We start from the raw sequence: 21,213 nt of genomic DNA, 5'->3' as shown, positions 1-21,213 counted from the left end.
CAAAGTAAATATCCTTAAATCAAACTCTAATAAGTTCTCAAGCATCAGTTTCTTACTTTGCATATCAGTAAATTTCAGTTATTATTGATGGAAATATTTTTTAATCTGTTTGTTTCTGGTGAAATTGATGTTTTCTCTGACATTTACTGATAAAAATAGACTCCTTCCCAGCCTAATCGTAAGGCAAAATCCTCAACGAAGACACAGAATCTTCTGATTAGAGACTGATCTTGTCAGATATGGTTTTAAAGAAATGAGGAAACTATCCTTATTCATTCCCAAATCTGTTATATTCTTTCAATTAGGAATGAAAATTCTTGAGAGGACAAAGTAAGAAATGAAAGGGAATAATGACTTCTGAGCATTAATTACTTTTCCCTCTGGCTTTCTTGTTAGGTAGCTCAGACCAGAAGCTGCAAGTCAGCACTCAGCCAACACCAGAGCCCTGGTGGAAAGATGGTTTACATCGAGAGTATGGGTCAGAAACCCAGCCTCACCCAAAGGCAGAAGGGGAAGATGATGTAAACCTGGGGAAAGAGAAATCAAAGATTCAGCCAGCCCCTGAGTCAGGGGATGGAGATGGGGTACATCAGCAGCAGACACTAGGGAACCAATCATCCCCAAAGCCAAGGAATAAATATGATTTCACTCAGAAGCAGGAATTGGAGCCGCAGCCAGTCCCAGAGGAGTTGGAGAGAAACCTTTCTGAAGGTGTTTTATTTTCCCTTTTATACTTCCCCTCACATGTGTAAAAATTGGTGCCGGGTGCAAATACAGCCTTTCTGATGGGGTGGCACATCACCCTCCCATTATGGCGATGTAAATGACTACACAAGGTGCAAGGCAGCAGAGACAAAGGGTGGTAGCATGGCCCAGTGGATAAAACACTGGCCTAGGACTCAGGGGAGCTGGGTGACGTTGGATAAGTCACTTCCCCTTGCTGTGCCTCAGTTTCCCCACCTGTAAATGGTGATAACTATACTGACCTCTTCTGTAAAGTGCTTTGAGATTTACCACTGATAGCAGCAGAAGGGGCGGTGGGTTGTATGGGCCCATGGCACTCGTGCTCCAGGAATATTCAGAGCACGGGGGCCCGGCTCCACCAATGTTCGGGGCTGGGTCTCTCCCCCGGCCCTGCTTGCTGCCCCCTGCACGCCTCCCCCGGAGCGTCTCCCGGCTCTGCCTGCCGCCCCTGGGTGATTTAAAATGGCCCAGGGGCCCTCGCCGCCACCACCGCCAGCACAGGGGGGCAAAAGCAGCTTCCTGCCTGCCCTCGCTCCGCGTGGTGTGCCCCCCCCCCGCCCCCGCAGTGCTGACTCTGCCATTGGAACTGTGGCCAATGGGAGCTGTGGGGATGGTGCCTTCCGGCAGTGGTGCATGGAGACCGCCGGCCACCCCCGCCTAGGAGCCGCTACCAGAGGGGCATGGGGGTCACTTTCAGAAGCCACCTGAGGCAAGCACTGCACCCCCTTGCCCCCTCCCGCGCCCCAACCCCCTGCCCCCAAATTCCCTCCCAGAGCCCGCACCCCGCACCCGCTCCCCAACCCCCTGCCCAGAGCCTGCACCCAAACTCCCTCCCAGAGCCCGACCCCTCACCTCTCCTGCACCCAAACTCCCTCCCAGAGCCTGCACCCCTCATGCACCCAAACGACTTCCCAAAGCCCACACTCCTCACCCCCTTCCTCACCCAAACTCTCTCCCAGAGCCTGAACCCCAAACCCACTCCCACGCCCAAACTCCCTCCCAGAGCCCACACCCCACACCCGCTCCTGCTCCCCAACCCCCTGCCCAGAGCCTGCACCCCACACCCAAACTCCCTCCCAGAGCCTGACCCCTCACCTCTCCTGCACCCAGACTCCCTCCCAGAGCCTGCACCCCTCATCCCCTCATGCACCCAAACGCCTTCCCAAAGCCCACACTCCTCACCCCCTTCCTCACCCAAACTCTCTCCCAGAGCCTGAACCCCAAACCCACTCCCACACCCAAACTCCCTCCCAGAGCCTGAACCCCAAACCCACTCCCGCACCCAGACTCCCTCCCAGAGCCCACACCCCCTCCTGAACCCCAACCCCCTGCCCCAGCCCCAGCCGAAAGCCTGCACCCAGCACCCAAACTCCCTCCCAGAGCCTGCACCCCTCCCACACCCAAACTCCCTCCCAGAGCCTTAGGCAGGCTCATTCTGGGCACCACCAAAAATTATACAAACCTGCCACACCTGAGCAGCAGGTGTTAGTGGTAGTTGTACTGACTACATGCAAGGGGCGGCATTAAGGTTGTGTGAACACCCTCATTAGAGGTCAGCAAATCATGGAATTTTTCAGTTTGTGGGCAATTTTGAAAAGCTCAGAGGAAAAAATAGTTTGGGATCAGATAGAAAACAAAACTTTCGAAAAGTTTTGGCAAAGCAAAAAGTCGGAAAACAATGCTTTGGGATCAAAGAAAACAGCTTGAATGTTTATCTCTATTTGAATTGTTTGAAATAAAATTAAAATTAAATGTTTCATTTTGCAAACGTCAGAAAAAGTTGGGGGTCTTTTGGTTTAATTTGGCTGGTTAATTTTTTTACAATTTGGCAAAAAGGATACAAATTAACAAAAGGTACACACTTACTGCAGACTGTCTAATACACACTACAGTAGTTAGTGTGCAAAGAACCAGCGCAAATTATCTCCCCCCAGAGACACAAGGCCATTACTAAAAGTATGTGCAGCAGCCAGTACAATGGCGCCCCCTGTCTGCACAGAGCTCATTCCAGGTTTGGAATGTTAGGCATTTTTGGGAAAACATCACATGTAATGTGTTCCACGCCTTCACATTAGTGACCCAACATCAACATACATATTTGCCATCAAAGAAAAATAAAATCAATTTTTGTGCCTCAAACAGAATTTCTTCAGCTCTCAAAACTTGTGCCCATGTTTTCATATCTTTCTACAGAGGTGAGAAGAGTATTTGAGAAAGTCCTGTCGGAGCTAAAAGTTTCATGGAAGCAAAATACTCAGGCAGAGTGACGTCCTGGAAATTCACCCAGAAAGTGCAGAGGACTGGACAATTCAGACATTTGGCACTCTTCCTTGGCAATTCCTGAGAAAAGCCATGGCTTTAAATGGGGTGGCCAGAAGCATGGGCCATTTGCACTGGGCTTCAGATGATACAGGAATTAGTGACTAACACAGGATATCTTGGCATAGAGACAAAGACACCAGAGTTTCTCTGCGCCCCCTCGATGTTCTCGGTGCCTTTCTGCTTTGCTCAGACAGTTCCCTACAACAGGAGATCCTGTCCAAAATGTCCATGTGCCAGTTTGCCCTCCCTCTGCTGCTACCTGCCCTCGACACCCCCAAGGGCACCCTACTGCTGTGGGCCATGAGGGACATTGTGAGAAAGTGGAGGCCACACTCCCTGGCAGAGAGCAGAGGGTTCAGAGAGGAGAGCCTGGTGCTCACAGCAATGCCAACCATTTCCTTTGTGTGGATTGGGAGTTTCAGTCTGGACATGGAGTCTGGGAACGTCCCCTGGGAAATTGCAGATGGGCTGGTTGGGATTTCCATGTATTTCCCTGGGGGAAGGGAGAATTCAGATTTTCTCTCAGAGTCTGTTGTGGTTACAAACCTGCACAGAGACCTTGAATCCAACTGGTTGCAGTTCAGCTTTTTTAACAGTGGTCTCCTCATCAATGTCCATAGTTACTGGCAGCATCAGTGAGAGAGACTACGTGCTGTGATCAGACCTCTCAACCTTCGAGCCTGCCGGTGTGCGACACAACCCACCAAAATGTGTGACAAAGGACTGAAATATAGAACACTTGGGTATTGTTGTGTGTTGTACCACAATGGTAAAATTAGAATGTTTTTAATTTAAAATCTGTTAAGGATGTTTTCTCACAAGGGGCATAGGCACCGACTCCGTGGGTGCTCCAGGACTCAGGCACCCACAGAAAAAAATAGGGATTACTTAGCATCCACCAGCCACAGTGGTTCTGGCCCCAGGGGTGGCCAGCAGAGCAGTGAGCAGCTGGTGGGAAGCGCTTGGGGGAGGAAGCGGCAGGCACACACATGGGGGAGTCTCGTGGGAAGGGGGAGGGCGGAAAGAGGCAAAGCGAAGGTGGAGCCTTGGGGGGGGAAGAGGCGGAGCAAGGGCAGGAACTGGGGGCAAGAGGTGGAGAGGGGTCGGGGCCTGGGGGAAGAGGCAGAGTGAGGGCGGGGCCTGGGGAAGAGGCAGAGCGAGGCACCCACTGGGGGGGAAAATTCAGCACCTGTGACAGGGGAAACTAAATAAATTAATGTTTTAAAAAAGAAAATTGAAGAAATGAATTCCATCATGGGCACCTCTCTGCATGGGTCAGAACCAGGACTTGAATCCTCCATCATCAGCTGCCCACGATGGGCATCCACCACCAGAACTAAAGGTGGAGGTGTTCGCCATGGCATGGACCAGCCACTAGATGGCAACATGACACTGCTACTTGTGATCTACAGCTATTAGCCGTCAAAAGCTGGAGCTCAGGACTCCTGGGTTCTGTTCCTTCGTCTGACAAGGCAGCGGCTCTAGTCTGTTAGAGCAGAGGAGGCTGGGAGTCAGGACCCCTAGGTTCTAGCCCGGCTCTGGGAGAAAAGCGTGGTCTCGTGAGTTAGAGCAGGGGAGTGGGGGCTGGGAGTCTGCTGGGTTTGGTTGCCAGCGGTGCTCCCAGCTCACCACGTGGCCTCAGGAGAAACACTTCCCCTTTTGATGCCTCAGTTTTCCCAAACTGTATAATGGACATGGAGATAATAATGAGGTCTAGTAGTTACAGACAAGTCCCCACAAAAGATATTTAATTACTAACCTCATGTGCCATTTCCAGAATGCTAATTTTTAAAAAATAATTGTTATGAAAACATCAAAATATAGGGAATTAACCCATGAATGCAGTGGTCCCCAAACTGGGGGGCGCACCTCCCTAGGAGGTGCAGAGGAATATTCAGTGGGGCATGCGACGGGGCCTGGGTCAGCCCCCACGGGGGGCAGGGAGGCAGTGGGGATGGAGCTCCACCCAGGTCTGCTCTGCTCCCAGCTGCAGCTCCACTCTGCCCCGTGATCTGCCCCCAGCCAAGGGCTGCTGTCATTTCCTCTCTGCCCCAAGGCCCGCTTCGCCTCTAGCCCCAGTTCCTCCCCCACCCCCAGGCCGGTTCTGCCCCCAGCTCCACCTTCAGCCCTAGCTCCTCTGCTGAGCTAATTGTGAAGTAATGGAAGGGAGCACAGACAGATTCCATTACTGGTAAGGGTGGGACGCGAATTCTACCTCGACACTACAGTACTGCCATCCCAACTGTTCAAAAGCCATGGGCCGGGTCCCCAACAATCACGAGAGTGTCTTTAAAAATCATGACATTAAAAAAAAGTGGGGGTCTTTTCCTTTGCCTTCAGCTCATGTTTTCAAGCCATTCTCTGCAGCCAGGAGGGCTGGAAATCGCGCGTATTTAAAATGAAAGTGAGGATTCACATCAATCTAGGAGCTTTAAGAAAAACACTTCACATCGCAAAAGTTGGCAACAGTGACAGCAGGTCGTGGTGGAGGGAATTAAGGCCACTGTTTCCAGCGGGGAAAGTTTAGGTTCAATGCATGGATCTGCAGCAGGGAAGGATTTCCGGTGAGCTGCATTCACTCAACTTTACTACTTTCCCCCCTCTATCCACCCCCACACACATACACACATCTAACCATGCAGATGCAAAAATCACTTCCCCTCTTTCACTTTTGGGTGGCCTTGCAGTTTGCTCAGGGCCCCCTCTGAGAAGCTGGTATGGAGAAGCCAGGGAGCAACCTCTGCTGGAGGCCCTGGATGATCTTGGGGAGGGCAATTTCAAGAGTTTCAAGAACAAGTTGCGAGCAGCCTGGCTGGAGGAGGGGTACAAAGCCATCTCCTGGGGCCGGCTGGAGAAGGGGGACCCCGTTAGCAACCTGCTGATTAGTCACTATGGGGAGCGCTACAGGGTGGAGTTGACGGTGCAGGTGCTAGGAGACATCAACCAGAGACACCTGGCAGAGAGGCTCAGCAGAGCTGGTGAGGAAAGAGCCAGGGAGAGAACAGGAGGATCTCACTGCAGGGTGCTGGACTTTTGGAGATGCAGCCCTGGAAAGGGACACTTTCATCTTTCAAATTACATCCTGGCTGGATATATTGTACCTGTCCTTCTTGAAAGAAACAAGCTGAGCTCATTCACCCAGTAACTCAGAGCGACTGGAGAGGAAATGGTCTTTGTGTGCCATTTTTCCCCCAATTGATTTCCTGTGTGCTTTTGCCAATATTTTGCACTGCATCTGTTTCATTGTTTCACTGTAGTTGATCTGCTCTCTTGTCTGTCGGGATTTTTCATGCAGCAAGGGAGAAGTGAAAAACAGTTTTGAAAAATGGAGAAAATCTGGTAATAAAATGGCAGGTGTTGACTTAGACGCAGCATCTGAGACCATTCCTTGCTCATTTTTTGAAACTGAATGGATTTAAAATGGACGGTTTCCCTTTAATGTTTATTCACACACAGTCTGAATGTGGATCGAAGGGTATGTCTACACTGCAATCAGGAGGTGGGATTGCAGCTCATGTAGACCTACCTTAGCGAACTTTAATCTAGCTAGTTCACCTGCCAACAGCAGTGAAGACAGAGCGAGATGGACTTCAGCATGGGCCGTACAAGCCGGTATGGGACCCTGGGTAATTGCCCACATGGCTAGCCCACACTGAAGCCTGCTGCTTTTATCTCAGCTAGCGAGATCAAAGCCAGCTTCGGGATGTCTGCTCAAGCTGCAAGACATCACCTAAATGTTTAAGGACTGCTTCAAACATTAGGTCAAATGTTTTCTAAAAAGAGGTGTCCTGTCTGCAAAAATGTCCTGTCTGCTATTACTAACCCTAAGCATTAAACAGCCGTGAGTCATCCCCCAGAAATCATGAGAGTGGCTTAAAAGAGATTTTTTTAAAAATAATAGATTCGGGGTTCCTTTTCTTTGCCTGATGCTTTCTGCAGATTAGGGTCACATTTCGGGTCATATTTGCAGACTTTTCTCTGAAATGATGAAGGCTGGAAACTTTCTCTTTAAATTAAAGCTGAGATTCTCACAATCAATGACCCCAAGAGCTAGGGATTTTAAAGCAAACAAACAGTACATTCTCATGAGATTTTTCAGTTCATTCGCAATACCAAGGAAAGGGTCAAACTGAAAATTTTCAAAACTTTTGGCAAATTGAAAAGTAAAATAAGAATAATTCTGGGCCAAACAAACATTTTGTTCAACCTGAAACAAAATGTTTCATTTCAATTTCAACCATTTTCCAAATGTTTTTAAATTAACAATAACATTAAAGGAAGCTTCGAAACAAAAAGTCACTTTGAATCAAAAAAATGGAAATGTTGCTTTTGTAAAATGTCAAAACACAAGGTTTTGATTTTTTTTCAGAATTGTGCTTGAGGGTTTTCTTTTTTCCCCCAATGGAAACAATTTGGCAAAAATGACACAATGTTTTGGTGCCACCAAATCGACATTTTTTTGCCAAAAAAAAGTTTTGAATGAAGAGTTTTGCCCAGCTCTAGTTACGGGAGTTGGAAACATTGTCTGGTCCATGTGTGCTGAGAAACACAGTTCACTAATTTATAGCACAATTTTCTGTAAACAGGTGAGGCCTGGGTCTACACTACAAAGATTTGCCAGCATAGACATGTTGGTTATGTTGCCGGCACCCAGTGCCGAGAGGCTGAACAACAGCTTGAGTTAGTTCGTTACCCGGTGTGCTACACCCAATAATCACAACAGGGTGGAGAAGCAGAAAAGTTTATTTGCAGATGCAAAAAGGTACAGGGAGAATAAAATCTCAAATCCTGCACCCAGAGCAGGAAGTTACACAGGCTTTTATACATCCTTTTTCCCAGCATACTTATCCAATAGCAAGCTGCCCCAAGTATCCAGATAGCCAGCCAATCCAGTTCCCAGCTAGTTCCCTGATTCTCTGTATCATTTGTTAAACTATACATAAAGCTGCTTTATTCAGCATTGTTCTTCCATATCTGCCTTGTTTGGCCTTGCTTAGTTTCAGGCAGTCTGACTCTGCAACATATTGTTGCAGATCCTCAGCATAACTGCTGTGTGTGTCTCCAGGCAGGGGGGCCAAGGACACTTGGGCCTAGTACGCAGAGCTGCTGTGAGTGCCTCCAGGTGGGAGGGGGGGCCAAGGACACCTGGGCCTAGTGCAAGGGGGCTTCATCGACACTCGTGGTCTTCCATCCCCTCGAGTTACCTAGTGGCCATGCCCCAGTGTCCCCAACAGTTAGGAGTGTGAAAAATTCACAGCCCCTAGGCAACACAACTACACCGGCAGAACTCCCAGTGTAGATGCATCTATGGTGACTTTCGTCAGCTTAACTAATGCCATTTGGGGAGGTGGTGTCCTTCTACCAGCATATGCTGCGGCTAGGCTAGAGGCTATGCTGACATAGGCTCTGTAATGTAGACGTGTCCTGAGGTTCCTCTGTTACAGACCATCCTTGCTCGATCACTTTAAGAACTAATCTTTCTTGGTTTGCAGGTTGTGCTCTATTCGCACAAGTGGGGAAGGAGTTAAGAGTGGGATATTCTAAAGCTGTCAGGATTCTTCTGCTCCCAGTAGAGTCCCGTTTACAAGTACTGAGGTCTATCACTGTGGACAGAGCTTTGGATCAACCCAGGGTCATTTGGGAGAGGGGAGGGAGACGATCAGGGATTAAGTATCATTAATTTGCATCTCCTCTTGGCTTTCTTGCTAGATTCCTTAAGTCGGGAGTGTGAATCTGAGACTCGGCGAGCACCAAAGCAGAGGCATAAAGTTGGTTTAAATCCAAAGCTGGAATCAAAGACTCAGAACTGGGTCAAAAAACTGAATACCAGCCAAGGCTGCAGCCAGAGATTCAGCAAGACCCAGAGCCAGGGAAGAAAGGTGATTTAAATCCAGAGCAGGAATCAGGTGCCAGCAAACCCTACAGCCAACGGAGATTGTACTTACCCAAGGCATTTCCTTCCAAATCAGCCTCCTCTTATGTGGTCTTCATCCCTCCCCAAAGGAGAGTTGCATGAGCTGCCACATGAAAGAAAACACGGTCTCCTCCTGTTGTGTATAATGTGAACAAGAGCTGGTTGGAAAAGTAGGTTCTCTTTTGTGTGGAAAATTTTTAGCAAAAATATCAAAATCTGAAATATTTTGGCCAAAAAATCAAAATATTCCAATTTAGAAATCACATCACGTTGCCTCCTGGGAGCTGTTGTTCGGGTGCCTCATGCTCCCATTCTCTATAAATAAGTCTGACTACATCTCCCATGATGCACCAAAGTCCTCCCCTTGGAGAGATTGTTATCAGGTCCGCCCTCAGTCTATTTTTCTCAGGACTGAACATGCCCGGGGTTTTTTAACCTTTCCTCATAGTTCAGGTTTGTTAAACCTTTTATCATTTTTGTTGCTCTCCTCGGGACTCTCTCCAATTTGTCTACATCTTTCCTAAAGTGTGGTGTCCAGAATAGGACACAGCACTCCAGCTGAGGCCTCACCAGTGCTGAGTAGAGCAGGACAATTACCTCCCACGTCTTACATATGACATTCCAGGGAAGGCCGCAGGAGCCAGGGGAGACGGGGGAGCAGGGAGGCAGCAGGGGCCAGGGACAATGGGGGGAATGGGGAGGAGGACTGGGGGAGACAGCGGGGGCCAGGGATGATGGGGAAGTGTGTGTGGAGCCAAGGGAGGCAGCGGGGGTCAGGGGAGCCAAAATACAAGTTTGCCCAGGGCACCATTCTCCCTAAAGCCGGCCCTGTTTCAGCTGCTAGAACTGAGTATATGTGTATAGAGATAATAATAACTAAAATGTCTATTTAAGATGACTCCAACTCTGGGCTTTGACTTCATATTTCGATATCTTTCTGCAGAGATGATGAGAGCTTTAGAGAGAGCCCAGGAGCAGCAAGGAAGCAGGAATCTGATGACAAGTGATGTGCGAGGAGTCACCCCACAAACTACAGAGAAGGTTGTCCCAGAATCCTTGGAAGATCTGCCTCAGTATTTTATGAAAGTTGTCACTCGGAAAATTTCTGTGCGAGATTCTGGATGACCTAGGAATCAGTGACAGTGATGACAGTTACAGCAAGGAGGAGGAGGATTAAAACATTTTCTCTCTTACTGACACAGCGACATTGTGCTTTAAATGCATCTCCTAGCTTATTTCACAGTAGTTTCCCTATAGAGGCAAGGCCTGCGCCCTAGCTTATCCAAGTGGGTGTGTTTCTAGAGTGGTCCCACCGGGATCAGTTCTTGGCCCTAGGCTATTTACCATTTTTATCAATGATCTGGAAGGAAACATAAAATCATCACTGATTAAGTTTGCAAATGACTCAAAAATGTGGGGAATGGAAAATAATGAAGAGGACAGGACACTGATGCACAGCGACGTGGATCACTTGGTAAACTGGGTGCAAGCTAACTGTAAATGTATATATCTAGGAACAAAGAATGTAGGGCATACTTCCAGGATGGGGTACTCTCTCCTGGGAAGAAGTGGCTCTGAAAAAGATTTGGGGGTCATAGTGCATAATCATCTGAACATGAGCTCCCAGCTTGATGCCGTGGCCAAAAGAGCTAATGTGATCCTGGGATGGATAAATGGGAATCTCCAGGATGAGCAGAGAGGTTATTTTACCTCTGTGTTTGGCACTGGAGCTACCGCTGCTGGAATCCCGTGTCCAGTTCTGACGCCCACAATTCAAGAAGGATGTTGATAATGTGGAGAGGGTTCAGAGAAGAGCCATGAGAATGATTAAAGGATTGGAAAACCTGCCTTATAGTGACAGATTCAAAGAGTTCAATCTATTAAGGCTTCTGCATGAGCACTTTTTTCAGTAAAACTTCTGTCGGTCAGTGGTGTGAAAAAACGACACCCCCGACCAACAAAATTTTCACCGACAAATGCGCTGGCGTGGACAGCGCTATGTCGGTGGGAGATGCTCTCCTGCCGACATAGCTACCGCCGCTCATTCGGAGTGGTTTAATGAGGCCAGCCAGTGAGCTCTCTCCCATTGGCAAAGAGCGGCTACACGGGAGACTTTCCAGCAGCGGTACAGCTGTGCCACTGATAGGTCCATAGTGTAGACACAGCTGTAGTTTAATAAAGAAATTAAGGGGTGACTTGATTACAGCTTATAAGTATCTTCATGGAGAAGAAATATTGAGTAATGGGCTCTTTAGTCTGGCAGACAAAGGTCTGACATGATTCAGTGGCTGGAAGTTGAAGCTAGACCAATTCAGACTGGAAATAAGTTGAACATTTTTAATAGTGGGGGCAGTTAACCACTGGAAGAATTTGTCAAGGGTGGTGGTGGATGCTCCATCACTGACAATTTCCAAATCAAGATGGGATGTTTTTCTAAAAGATCTTGGAGTTATTTGGGGAAATTCCCTGGCCTGTGTGACACAGAGGTCAGGTCACATGAGGTCATGCTCAGAATGGTCCCTTCTGGCCTTGGAATCTATGAGCAGGAATGCTGGTGCCTAACTCCCATGAGCCTAAGTAAGTGACTTGGCCAAGGTCACACAGGGCATTGAACCAGGTCTCCCAAGTCCCAGATATAGACTAGAATTCCTAAGCTCCCCTCTTAGGCTTTGCCTAGGAATAGTCACCTTTGGGGTGTGTTTGATGAAAGAACCTGCATTTCCTTCCTTAAAATCCAACAGACAGTGGTTGCCTGGAGGATTTGCAGTGTGCTTAGCCCTGTATAATGGCTTCGGGTTCAGGAAGTGCAATGAGAGGGCTCTGCTGAATTCAGCAGGGTTTTAGTTTCAATTTCAGTCTGCCGAAGCAGAAGCTGCTTCCTGGTTCTCTCTTTCTCCGTGATGGCCCAGCAGTTTGCTTAGGGCCCTGTCCGAGGGGGTGATATGGAGAAGACCGGCAGCAGCAACTCCTTCCTGCTGGAGACCCTGGATGCGCTGGGGGAGGATGATCTCAAGAGATTCAAGTACAAGTTGAAATGGATCCGGCCGGAGAAGGGATATCAAGCCATCCCCTGGGGCCGGCTGGAGAAAGGGGATCGCATGGCTGTAACTGACCTGCTGATCAGCCACTATGGGGAGCGCTACGGGGTGAAGGTGACTGTGCAGGTGCTGAGAGACATCAGCCAGAGACAGCTGGCAGAGAGACTCACCGAGGCCATTTCAGCTGGTAAGGTATAAGCCAGAGAGAGCAGATCCAACCTGCCCCTCCTGCAAGTGGCTATGGTGGGGAGAGACTCGGTGGAATAATACATCTGTTTCCTCTTTAGTGACTCTTCCATTCCATGATCAGCAGCTGCTCCCCATTACCTAGGTGCCTGAGCCCAGCTAGAAACTGTCCCTAGCTGGAAGCACTTGAAAGGCCAGATTCACTGATGCCTTGAGATCTTTGGTCTTAGCTCCCAGCAACAACTGAGCTCTGCAGACAGATGGGAACCCGGATGTGTCACGTAAGGCTACTGTAGAATCATAGAAGATTAGGGTTGGAAGGGACCTCAGGAGGTCATCTAGCCCAACCCCCTGCTCAAAGCAGGACCAACCCCAACTAAATCATCCCAGCCAGGGCTTTGTCAAGCCAGGCTTTAAAAACCTCTAAGGAAGGAGATTCCACCACCTCCCTAGGTAACCCATTCCAGTGCTTCACCACCCTCCTAGTGAAATAGTGTTTCTTAATATCCAACCTAGACCTCCCCCACTGCAACTTGAGACCACTGCTCCTGGTCTGTCACCTGCCACCCCTGAGAACAGCCGAGCTCCATCCTCTCTGGAACCCTCCTTGTGATGAGGCACCGAAAGACACTTCTGCTGGGATCAACCAACTGGTGGCATCAGTCCAGAGTCCAGAATGTGAAATGTGTTGTGCAGCGTAGTTGTAGCCGTGGTGGTCCCAGGATATTAGAGAGACCAGGCGGGTGAGGTCAGACCTGAAGAAGAGCTCTGTGCGGCTCAAAAGCTCGTCTCTCTCGCCCGCAGAAATTGGTCCACTAAAAGATGTTACCTCACCCACCTGGTCTCTCCAAGTCAAAATTGTCAGTTAGGCCTCAGCCTTGGTGTATTTCAGCAAGATCAAAAATACTGCACCCACAGATCAGGCCGTTAGCCGTCCCACTGCTACGTTCTGCATGTATAGTTCATTTGCAGGCCCCCCCAAAACCAGCTGATATAATACTGCCAAGGCTCTTCATTTTCTTGTTTTATTTTTGTTTGCAGTTTCCTGGGAATTTATCCATTTATTTAAAAAAAATTAAAAATGTGTGAAAATTGGTGCAAACTGGCAATGAAGGGCCAGCAGGGGAGGGGAGAGAGGGAGGGGATCTGTACTCATGGGGGGGGGCAGCAAGTGGGGAGGGAGAGAGCGGATCTTGGTCTCAGGCGGGGGGGCAAGGGAGGGTGTCTGAACAGCACCCAGCAGAATGGTGGGACGGCGTCTGAAACCCTTTCTCACTCATTTTCTGAACTGCACTAGATTTCACAGGTGGTGGTTTCCTTTTTAATGGTTTTCACATAGTCTGCACACACACAAACATGCGTGCGTAGGTACATGGACTATGTACACCTACACTAGGCGCACCCACACGGAGTGTGCACACCCACACAGACCACACACACTAACCTGCACACTCACTGCAGGTATACTGATTGCCCTCGCACATTGACTGCACACACGCACACAGACTGATCGAACACACACACACGCAATTGCATGTACACACATTAATCGCAATGTACACATGACTGTACGCACACAAGTGTGCACTGATCACATGTACACACATTACACACTCATACATGCACTGATCACACATATACATTGCACATACAGACATCGGTTGTGCATACACACACACACACACACACACACACACACACACACAGATTGCATGTACACACATTGCCTGCCTACACACACGGACAGACTCTGACTTCACAACCACACACTGACTGCATTCATACACACTGACTCCACACACACACACACACACACACCACACACCACACACACACGGAGATAGAAACAGAGATTCTGGGTAAGATCAAAGCAGAAATCACTCTGTGTGCTTTCTTCTTCTTTGTAAAAAAAGCCCCACAAATGCCCTGTTTATGCTAAGAAACACACCCCAAGGGTTTATATAGAGAGACCCACAACCAGCTCATTTCCAACTGCCCCAGACTGAGCACTTTAAACCAGTCTTTCCTTGTTTGCAGATCGTTCCTGTTTGCACACTGAGGCAGGAGGCAGAGATGCCCGAGCCCTTTGGGAAAAGGGCTGGAGCAGATCAGTGACTGAACGCCATTCATTTGTGCTTCCTCTTGTTTTCCTTGCTAGATCTTTTAAGACAGAAGCAGAACTCAGACACTCCAAAAGCCCCAGAGCTGGGGGAAGAAGTTGAGTTTAATCCAGAGCAGGAATCAGAGACTCGGGGTCACCCAGAACCAGAGGAGAGAGACATTTCCCAAGGTATTTGCACTTACAAGCTTGTCTCTGCAAGGGATACAGTCCAGGAAAGAAATGTAACTGTCTCCTCCATATTCCACTGCCAGGGGAGAGCCCCATTAGCCGCCACATGAAGGACATTCAAGACTCCTCTGAGGTACACAGAAATTGCAATAGCCTGAGATTTAGCTGTACAATGAAGTAACCTGCACTCACTCCACCTGCATATGGCAGGTGCTGAGGGATCTGGGGTGCATGGGGGAGTATAGGGCTGGTAGTGAGAGAGACTCAGTGCCTGCATATCATGAACGAGATGGGAAGAGCATCCATCTGGTTTGTGCATGGAGGTGGGGACTCTGACCAGTTGTGGGAGGGTAAATTGAGGTAGAGTGGGCTATCCAGCCAATAATACAATGGTGATCAGGAGGGGTGGGAGAGACGCATATCCTTATATGCAGAAGTACGAGCTAATGCGTATAGCCTCTGGTCCTAACATGGGAGTGAAGGGGGCAGTCTGGGCTCCAGCTTATACCATAAGAAGGACCAGACTGGGTCAGACCAATGGTCCATCTAGCCCAGTATCCTGTTTTCCAACACTGGCCAATACCGGATGCTTCAGAGGGAATGAACAGAACGGGGCAATTATCGGGTGATCCATCCCCTGTTGTCCAATACCAGCTTCTGGCAGTCAGCCAGAGAGTACGGGGTGACTGCAACGTTTAGGCCATTATGTCAAGTGTAGCAGGGAAGAAGAGTCTGTGACTTGTAGTTGAGAGCAAGATGGGGCATGGTGAAAGGGGGAACACTTAATATTGGGGGATGATTGCAAGAGTAACAGGGCAGAGTTAAGGTTAGAGGTGGGTGGACATGGATAAAGGGGCAGAGTTAAAGATGGAGGATGGTGGAATGGCTTAATGGGGCAGAGTTAAGGTTAGAGGAGGGTGTGTATGGGTAAAGGGGCAGAGTTAAGGTTGGGGATGGGTGGTGTGAAGGTGTAAGGGGTCAGAGTTAAACTTGCAGGGGTGAACATCTGGAAATGGGCACAGTTAAAGTTGGAGGAGGCTGAACATGAGTAAATGTCATGTTCTTATTTTTTTCCTGCAGAGAGAAGACGAGCCACACAGGGAGTTCTGGAGAAGTTGAACTTGGAGCAATATAGAAGCAGGCAGCTCAGACTGAGGGATCTCCAGGAGATCAGCCCAGAGAGCAGAGAGACCTGGGCTCCTATGACATTAGGGGATTTACCATGGCATTTCCTGAGGAAACTCATGGCTCTGAATGGGACGGCCAGAAACACAAGGCTTGTGCATGAGGCAACTGATGATCAAGAGACCAGTGAGGAGCAGGAAGTACATATTGATTACAATAATCTTTCTCTGAGTAACATGGACAGTAGAAATTCTCTGCACCCCCTCGATGTTGTGTGTGCTGTTCTGCTTTGCTCAGACAGTTTCCTACAGCAGGAGATCCTGTCCAAAATGTCCATGTGCCAGTTTGCCCTCCCTCTGCTGCTACCTGCCCTCGACACCCCCAAGTGCACCCTGCTGCTCTGGGCCATGAGGGACATTGTGAGGAAGTGGAGGCCGCACTCCCTGGCAGAGAGCAGAGGGTTCAGAGAGGAGAGCCTGGTGCTCACATCAATGCCAACCATTTCCTTTGTACGGATGGGGAGCTGCAGCTTCTCCAAGTCCAAACTCCTCAATGAGGTTCTCAGCCCCTCCCAGCAGCACCACGATTTCTTCATCCATCGCGACATGGAGTCTGGGAACATCCCTCGGGAAATCGCAAATGGGCTGGTCGAGATTTCCTGGTATTTCCCTGCTGGGAAGGCAAGCTCAGATCTTTTCCCAGAACCCGTTGCAGTTACAAATCTGCGCGGAGACATTGAGTCGCACTGGCTGCAGTTCAGCTTTTTAACAACGGTCTCCTCAGCAGTGTTCATAGTTACTGAGAGTATCAACGAGAGACAATACACGCTGTTATCATCCCTGCAGGGATCAGCCACTAAATACTACTTCATCTTTAACTGCAAGATTGAGAAACCCAAGGAGACCCTGGGATTCCTTTATAAATTAGAGTCTGTGCTGAAACTAGACAAACCAAGTGTGCTGATGAGAGAGAACACCCTAAATCATGCTCAGTTTGTGGAGAAGCTGCAGTTCACCATTGCAAGCCCAATGGAGTCCTCTCTCAAGAGAACCTCCATCGCAGACACGGCTGTGACAGCACGAGAATTAGGTATCCGGGTGGATGAGGACTGTGAGGAATGCCAAAGTGCGAGCAAACGGGTGGCAGGAATCACAGCGGAAATAAAGGACGTGGCAAAGTACAAGAGGGAAATGTTGAGGCTCCCGGGGGATCGGTGCACAAAGTTGGCCGAGGCGGAGAAAGAGCTGTGCCGAATGCAACGGCAAGGGGACGCCGCCATTGGGCTCCAGGCGTCTCAGCAAAGAGAGGAATGGTTGGACTTATATACCCAGCAGTATAAATGTGAGCTTACTGATGGGATGGTCAAGTTTATTGCTGGGCTAGGAAAACTCTCTCAAGTGGAAACACACTACTTCCTAAAGTGGATGAAATACCATCTGGGTCATATTGCTCAGGGCAATCTCTCCAGCCTGCAGGCGGACTATAAGGAGAAATGTCATACTAGAGGGGATGATCCCCAGCATCGAGCAGAACTGCATGAACAAATTTCCTCCAGTCCCTTAGGGGTGGAGCATTTCATGCGTGGGTTGGGGCAGTTTTATGAAGCTGAGTGTGCAATGGTGAAGGAAGGAAAAAAGCTAAAAACCCAAAGGCAACTCATCCATCTCCCAGGCATAGCAGCTGACCTGATGCTGGAAGGGTTTCCTCTAGAACTGATCGATGGAGACGTATCCAACATCCCACTGCAGTGGGTGACAGATGTTCTGACCCAGCTCCATGCCAAGCTGCGGGGAAGGTCCAGAATGCTGGTTCTGACGGTGCTGGGAGGGCAGAGCACTGGGAAATCCACCCTCCTCAACACCATGTTCGGCCTGCAGTTTGCCGTGAGCAGTGGCCAACGTACACGAGGAGCCTTCATGTCAGTCATTAAAGTGGCAGAGAACTTTCGGCAGGAGCTGGGCTGTGATTTCATCCTGGTGATAGACACAGAAGGCTTGAAAGCCCCCGAACTGGCCAAGTTGGAGGACAGTTATCAACGTGACAATGAGCTGGCCACCCTGGTGATTGGACTGAGTGACATAACCATCGTTAACATAGCCATGGAGAACGCCAGCGACATGCAGAGAGTTCTGCAAATTACGCTAGATACACTTCTGAAAATGAAGAAAATCAGGCAACATCCAAACTGCCAATTTGTGCATCAGAAAGTCAGTGATGTGTCCGCACATGAACAAACCACGGGAGACAGGTATCCGCTCCTGGAGCCGCTGGATGAAATAACCATAGCTGCAGCTTGTACAGAAAAAGGAATCAGGAAAATGAAATTTCCTGGGATTATATATAATGATGGAGAGAAACACAATTGGTACATCCCTGACTTGTGGCATGGTGTCCCTCCCATGGCTCCAGTGAACCTGGGGTACAGCGAGAGTGTGTTTGAGCTAAAGAAATACCTGTTTGAATTCATGAGAAGATACTCATCTAATAAACCCATTAAGGACATCCCCCAGTTTAGTGAATGGGTAAGGAGCTTGTGGAATGCTATAAAACATTCAAATTCTACCTTCAGCTTGAGAAATAGCTTTGTGGCTCACACTTATAACCAGCTGTTTACAAAGTATTCTGAATGGGAATGGGATTTCCGCAAGGAGATGCATCTCTGGGTGTCTGAGCAAGAAACTTTAATCCAGAATCAGCCTCAAGCTGAACTAGATCATGTGGCTTTAAGGAGGTTAAAACATGAAATTCAGCAGAAACTGCAGCAAGAAGAACGGAGGCTCTTGGCTTGTTTGCAAGAATACATTGAAAGTGGAGCTGCAAATGTGCTTCTGACAGGGAAGTACAAGGAAGATTTCATCAGGAGCACCAATGGCCTGAGGAAAGAACTCAGAAGATACTGGTTCAGAAAGTGTGAAGAAGCACTTGACAGCCAAAGCAGCCCAGAGAGATTGAGCCATCAGATCCAAGCCATGAACATGAAAACAATGAAAGGGAAAGAGGCCGGTCTGTTGGGACACTGCAGGGAAAGAAACCTTTTCTCAGAAAGGGACACCTTTCAAAAGGGGATCAGGATATTCTGTGAGGAGTGTCTGAGGCCTGCCTTGGTGGATTACGTTAATAGGATGCTTGGTATAAAAATAGTGGACAATTTTCGCAGAAGTGCACAGGGGATTGGATATGGCAATCGGAGCTTCTTCCAGTTTTGGTTGCTGAGCAGACTCTTGGAGGAGATGAACTTTGATGGCTACGTGAAATATATTAATAACTACGAAGAGTTTGCCAAAACTTGGATATGGACACACCTGTTAGATCACTACAAAGAGACTAGGGGCGTGGAAGATTTGGTGACAGAGCTTCTGTCCACAGTAATAAAGAAAAGCAGGGATGCTCTGGAGAAATCCAAGACTCAGACTGACTTTTTAGGCAGCTTTTTCAAATATTTGCAAAGGGATCTTGTAATATCCAGGGACAGCTTAGGCAGAATCCAGCTTATTAACACAATAAATACAAACCAGTTTCCCACTGCTGTTCAAGGCTTTCTGCCTACACTTGAGCAAGCAATCTTATCCCAGTTTAAAGACTTGGATGTTGAGTCTAAGCTCTCCATCCTGCCTCTGAAGCCCCAGGAGGAGATCTTTAAGCACGTCTTTGGCTGTGGGAAGTGCTGTCCGTTCTGTAAAGTCCCCTGTGAAGCGGAAGGCACCGATCACAAAATTCATTTTGCATCAGTCCACCGGCCCCAAGGGCTAATGAAACCCAAGAGAGTCTTCTTACCCTGTTTGGCACATGGCCCAAAACTTGACTATTCTCCGTGCTATTTTGAATGGCTTATCAGGGATTCCCACGTCCACAGAGGTTACCGCCATTGTTTTTCTGAAGATAACAATGCCTTGCGCTGTCGTTTCCCAGCAGATTCCAGCTACAAAACTTCCAACTATTGGAAGTTTGTTTTCAAGGAGTTCAACCAACAGTTTGCTAGAGAGTATGGTACTAAACCAGCCGATCTGCCCGGGGACTGGGGTAATATAACCCAAGAGCAGGCACTGAAAAGTTTAGAGGAAGCTTTTAAAGGGGCAATCTCAGTGCCAGGTCAAAACTGGCTCCAGGTTGTACAAAAGAAACCTAAGGTGTTTCCATGAAACATATTAAATAAAATTCTAATGGAAATAGAATAGTAATTATTCCTGTAGCTCAAGTGGTAGAAGTGCATGCTGGGAAATGGGATGTCTGTGGGTCAAACCCCACTTATTACCTATAGGGAGGAGTTTTATGGTTGCATGTGACAGAATTGGATTTCCCAGTTTTATTTTTTAAATACCGAAATATTTAATTATTATTATTTATTTATATGGATTGCTGTAGCGCCTAGAAGCCCTAAACATGGACCAGGACCCTGATGTACCAGGCACTGTACAAACAAAATAAAAGGGCAGGTCCTGTGCCACAAAACTTGAAAAATTTAATTCACACATTGAGAAAAATCTCTCTTCAACTGGGCGTTAGAGTTAAAAGCTGTTATAAAAAAGGGTGACCCAGTTGTTAAGGTGCTAACTTGAAAGACTCGGGTTCAATTCCCTGCTCTGCCACAGACTTGTTGTGTGACCTTGGGACAGTCGCTTAGCCAACCTGTGCCTCAGTTTCCCCATCTGTACAATGGAGAGAATAGCTCTACTCTGCCTCACTGTGGGGGATGTGGGAACAAATGCATGGAGAATTGTGAGGGGCTCAGATACTACAATAAAGGGGACTTGTCAATCGATGATGCAGCAAAACACAGGGTGCTCCGCTTTTCCGCAATTGCAGGTGCAGAGTTAAGAATGACTCCCTGCTGCAGCAACTCAACGACAAGGTGGGGCTATGGCTGGCCAAAGCTGATCAGCGGAGCAGGGGAAAGTATGTAGCACCCTCTCAAGGGACGTAATAGGGAATCCCATCGAGCACTGTGGTTTTCTGCGGCAGAATATCTCAAGATACTTTGCCTGTGGTGGACTGGCTCTGTACTACGGGGTTGTGTTTATAGGGCCTGAACCAAAAGTGGTCTGAGCATTGGCCTGCTAAACCCAGGGTTGTGAGTTCAATCCTTGAGGGGGCCATTTAGGGATCTGGGGCAAAAATTGGGGATTCGTCCTGCTTTGAGCAGGGGGTTGGACTAGATGACCTCCTGAGGTCCCTTCCAACCCTGATATTCTATGATTCTACTCTATGAAAAGGCATGGACATTTGAACATCGCTGGACTTTGGAGCAGGCCTGTAACACACAATCCAGCCCGGAATATGGTGCAGATTCAGCAATGCTTTGTCCAACCAAATCAAGAACCACATGTGATCTATGTTTCTATTTTGATTATGGGAACAGGGTTTTAGACTGTAAACCCCATACTGTCTATATTCCTTTAAAGAAACTGTATATACTTCCTTAAAACAAAATAAAAAAATACTGATTTTTTTTTTAATCCTGTGTGAAACAAGAATAATTTTGCATCTAAAGAAATAAACTGCAGAAAGACCCACGGGGACGATTTATTTTGTGTGCAAATTGATCCTGATTCAGCAAAGCCCTTAAGACCAGATCCTCAAAAGGTACTTAGGTGCCT

The 21,213-nt window shown here is 48.2% G+C and overlaps 1 protein-coding gene across 1 annotated transcript; it reads left to right on the top strand.

Annotated features, from left to right (window-relative positions):
* Positions 1-12,001: 12,001 nt before the first annotated feature.
* On the top strand, positions 12,002-19,876 carry LOC141988521 (up-regulator of cell proliferation-like). The gene is made up of 3 exons (XM_074954314.1): positions 12,002-12,205; positions 14,363-14,494; positions 15,575-19,876. Exons 1-3 carry the CDS (start codon positions 12,079-12,081, stop codon positions 19,756-19,758), a joined length of 4,443 nt encoding a protein of 1,480 aa, XP_074810415.1. The 5' UTR covers positions 12,002-12,078; the 3' UTR covers positions 19,759-19,876.
* Positions 19,877-21,213: the final 1,337 nt, after the last annotated feature.

The sequence above is a fragment of the Natator depressus genome, chromosome 6 (assembly GCF_965152275.1).
Source record: "Natator depressus isolate rNatDep1 chromosome 6, rNatDep2.hap1, whole genome shotgun sequence".
NCBI classification, from domain to species: Eukaryota; Metazoa; Chordata; order Testudines; family Cheloniidae; genus Natator; species Natator depressus.
This window is presented reverse-complemented; position numbering and strand designations above follow the sequence as displayed.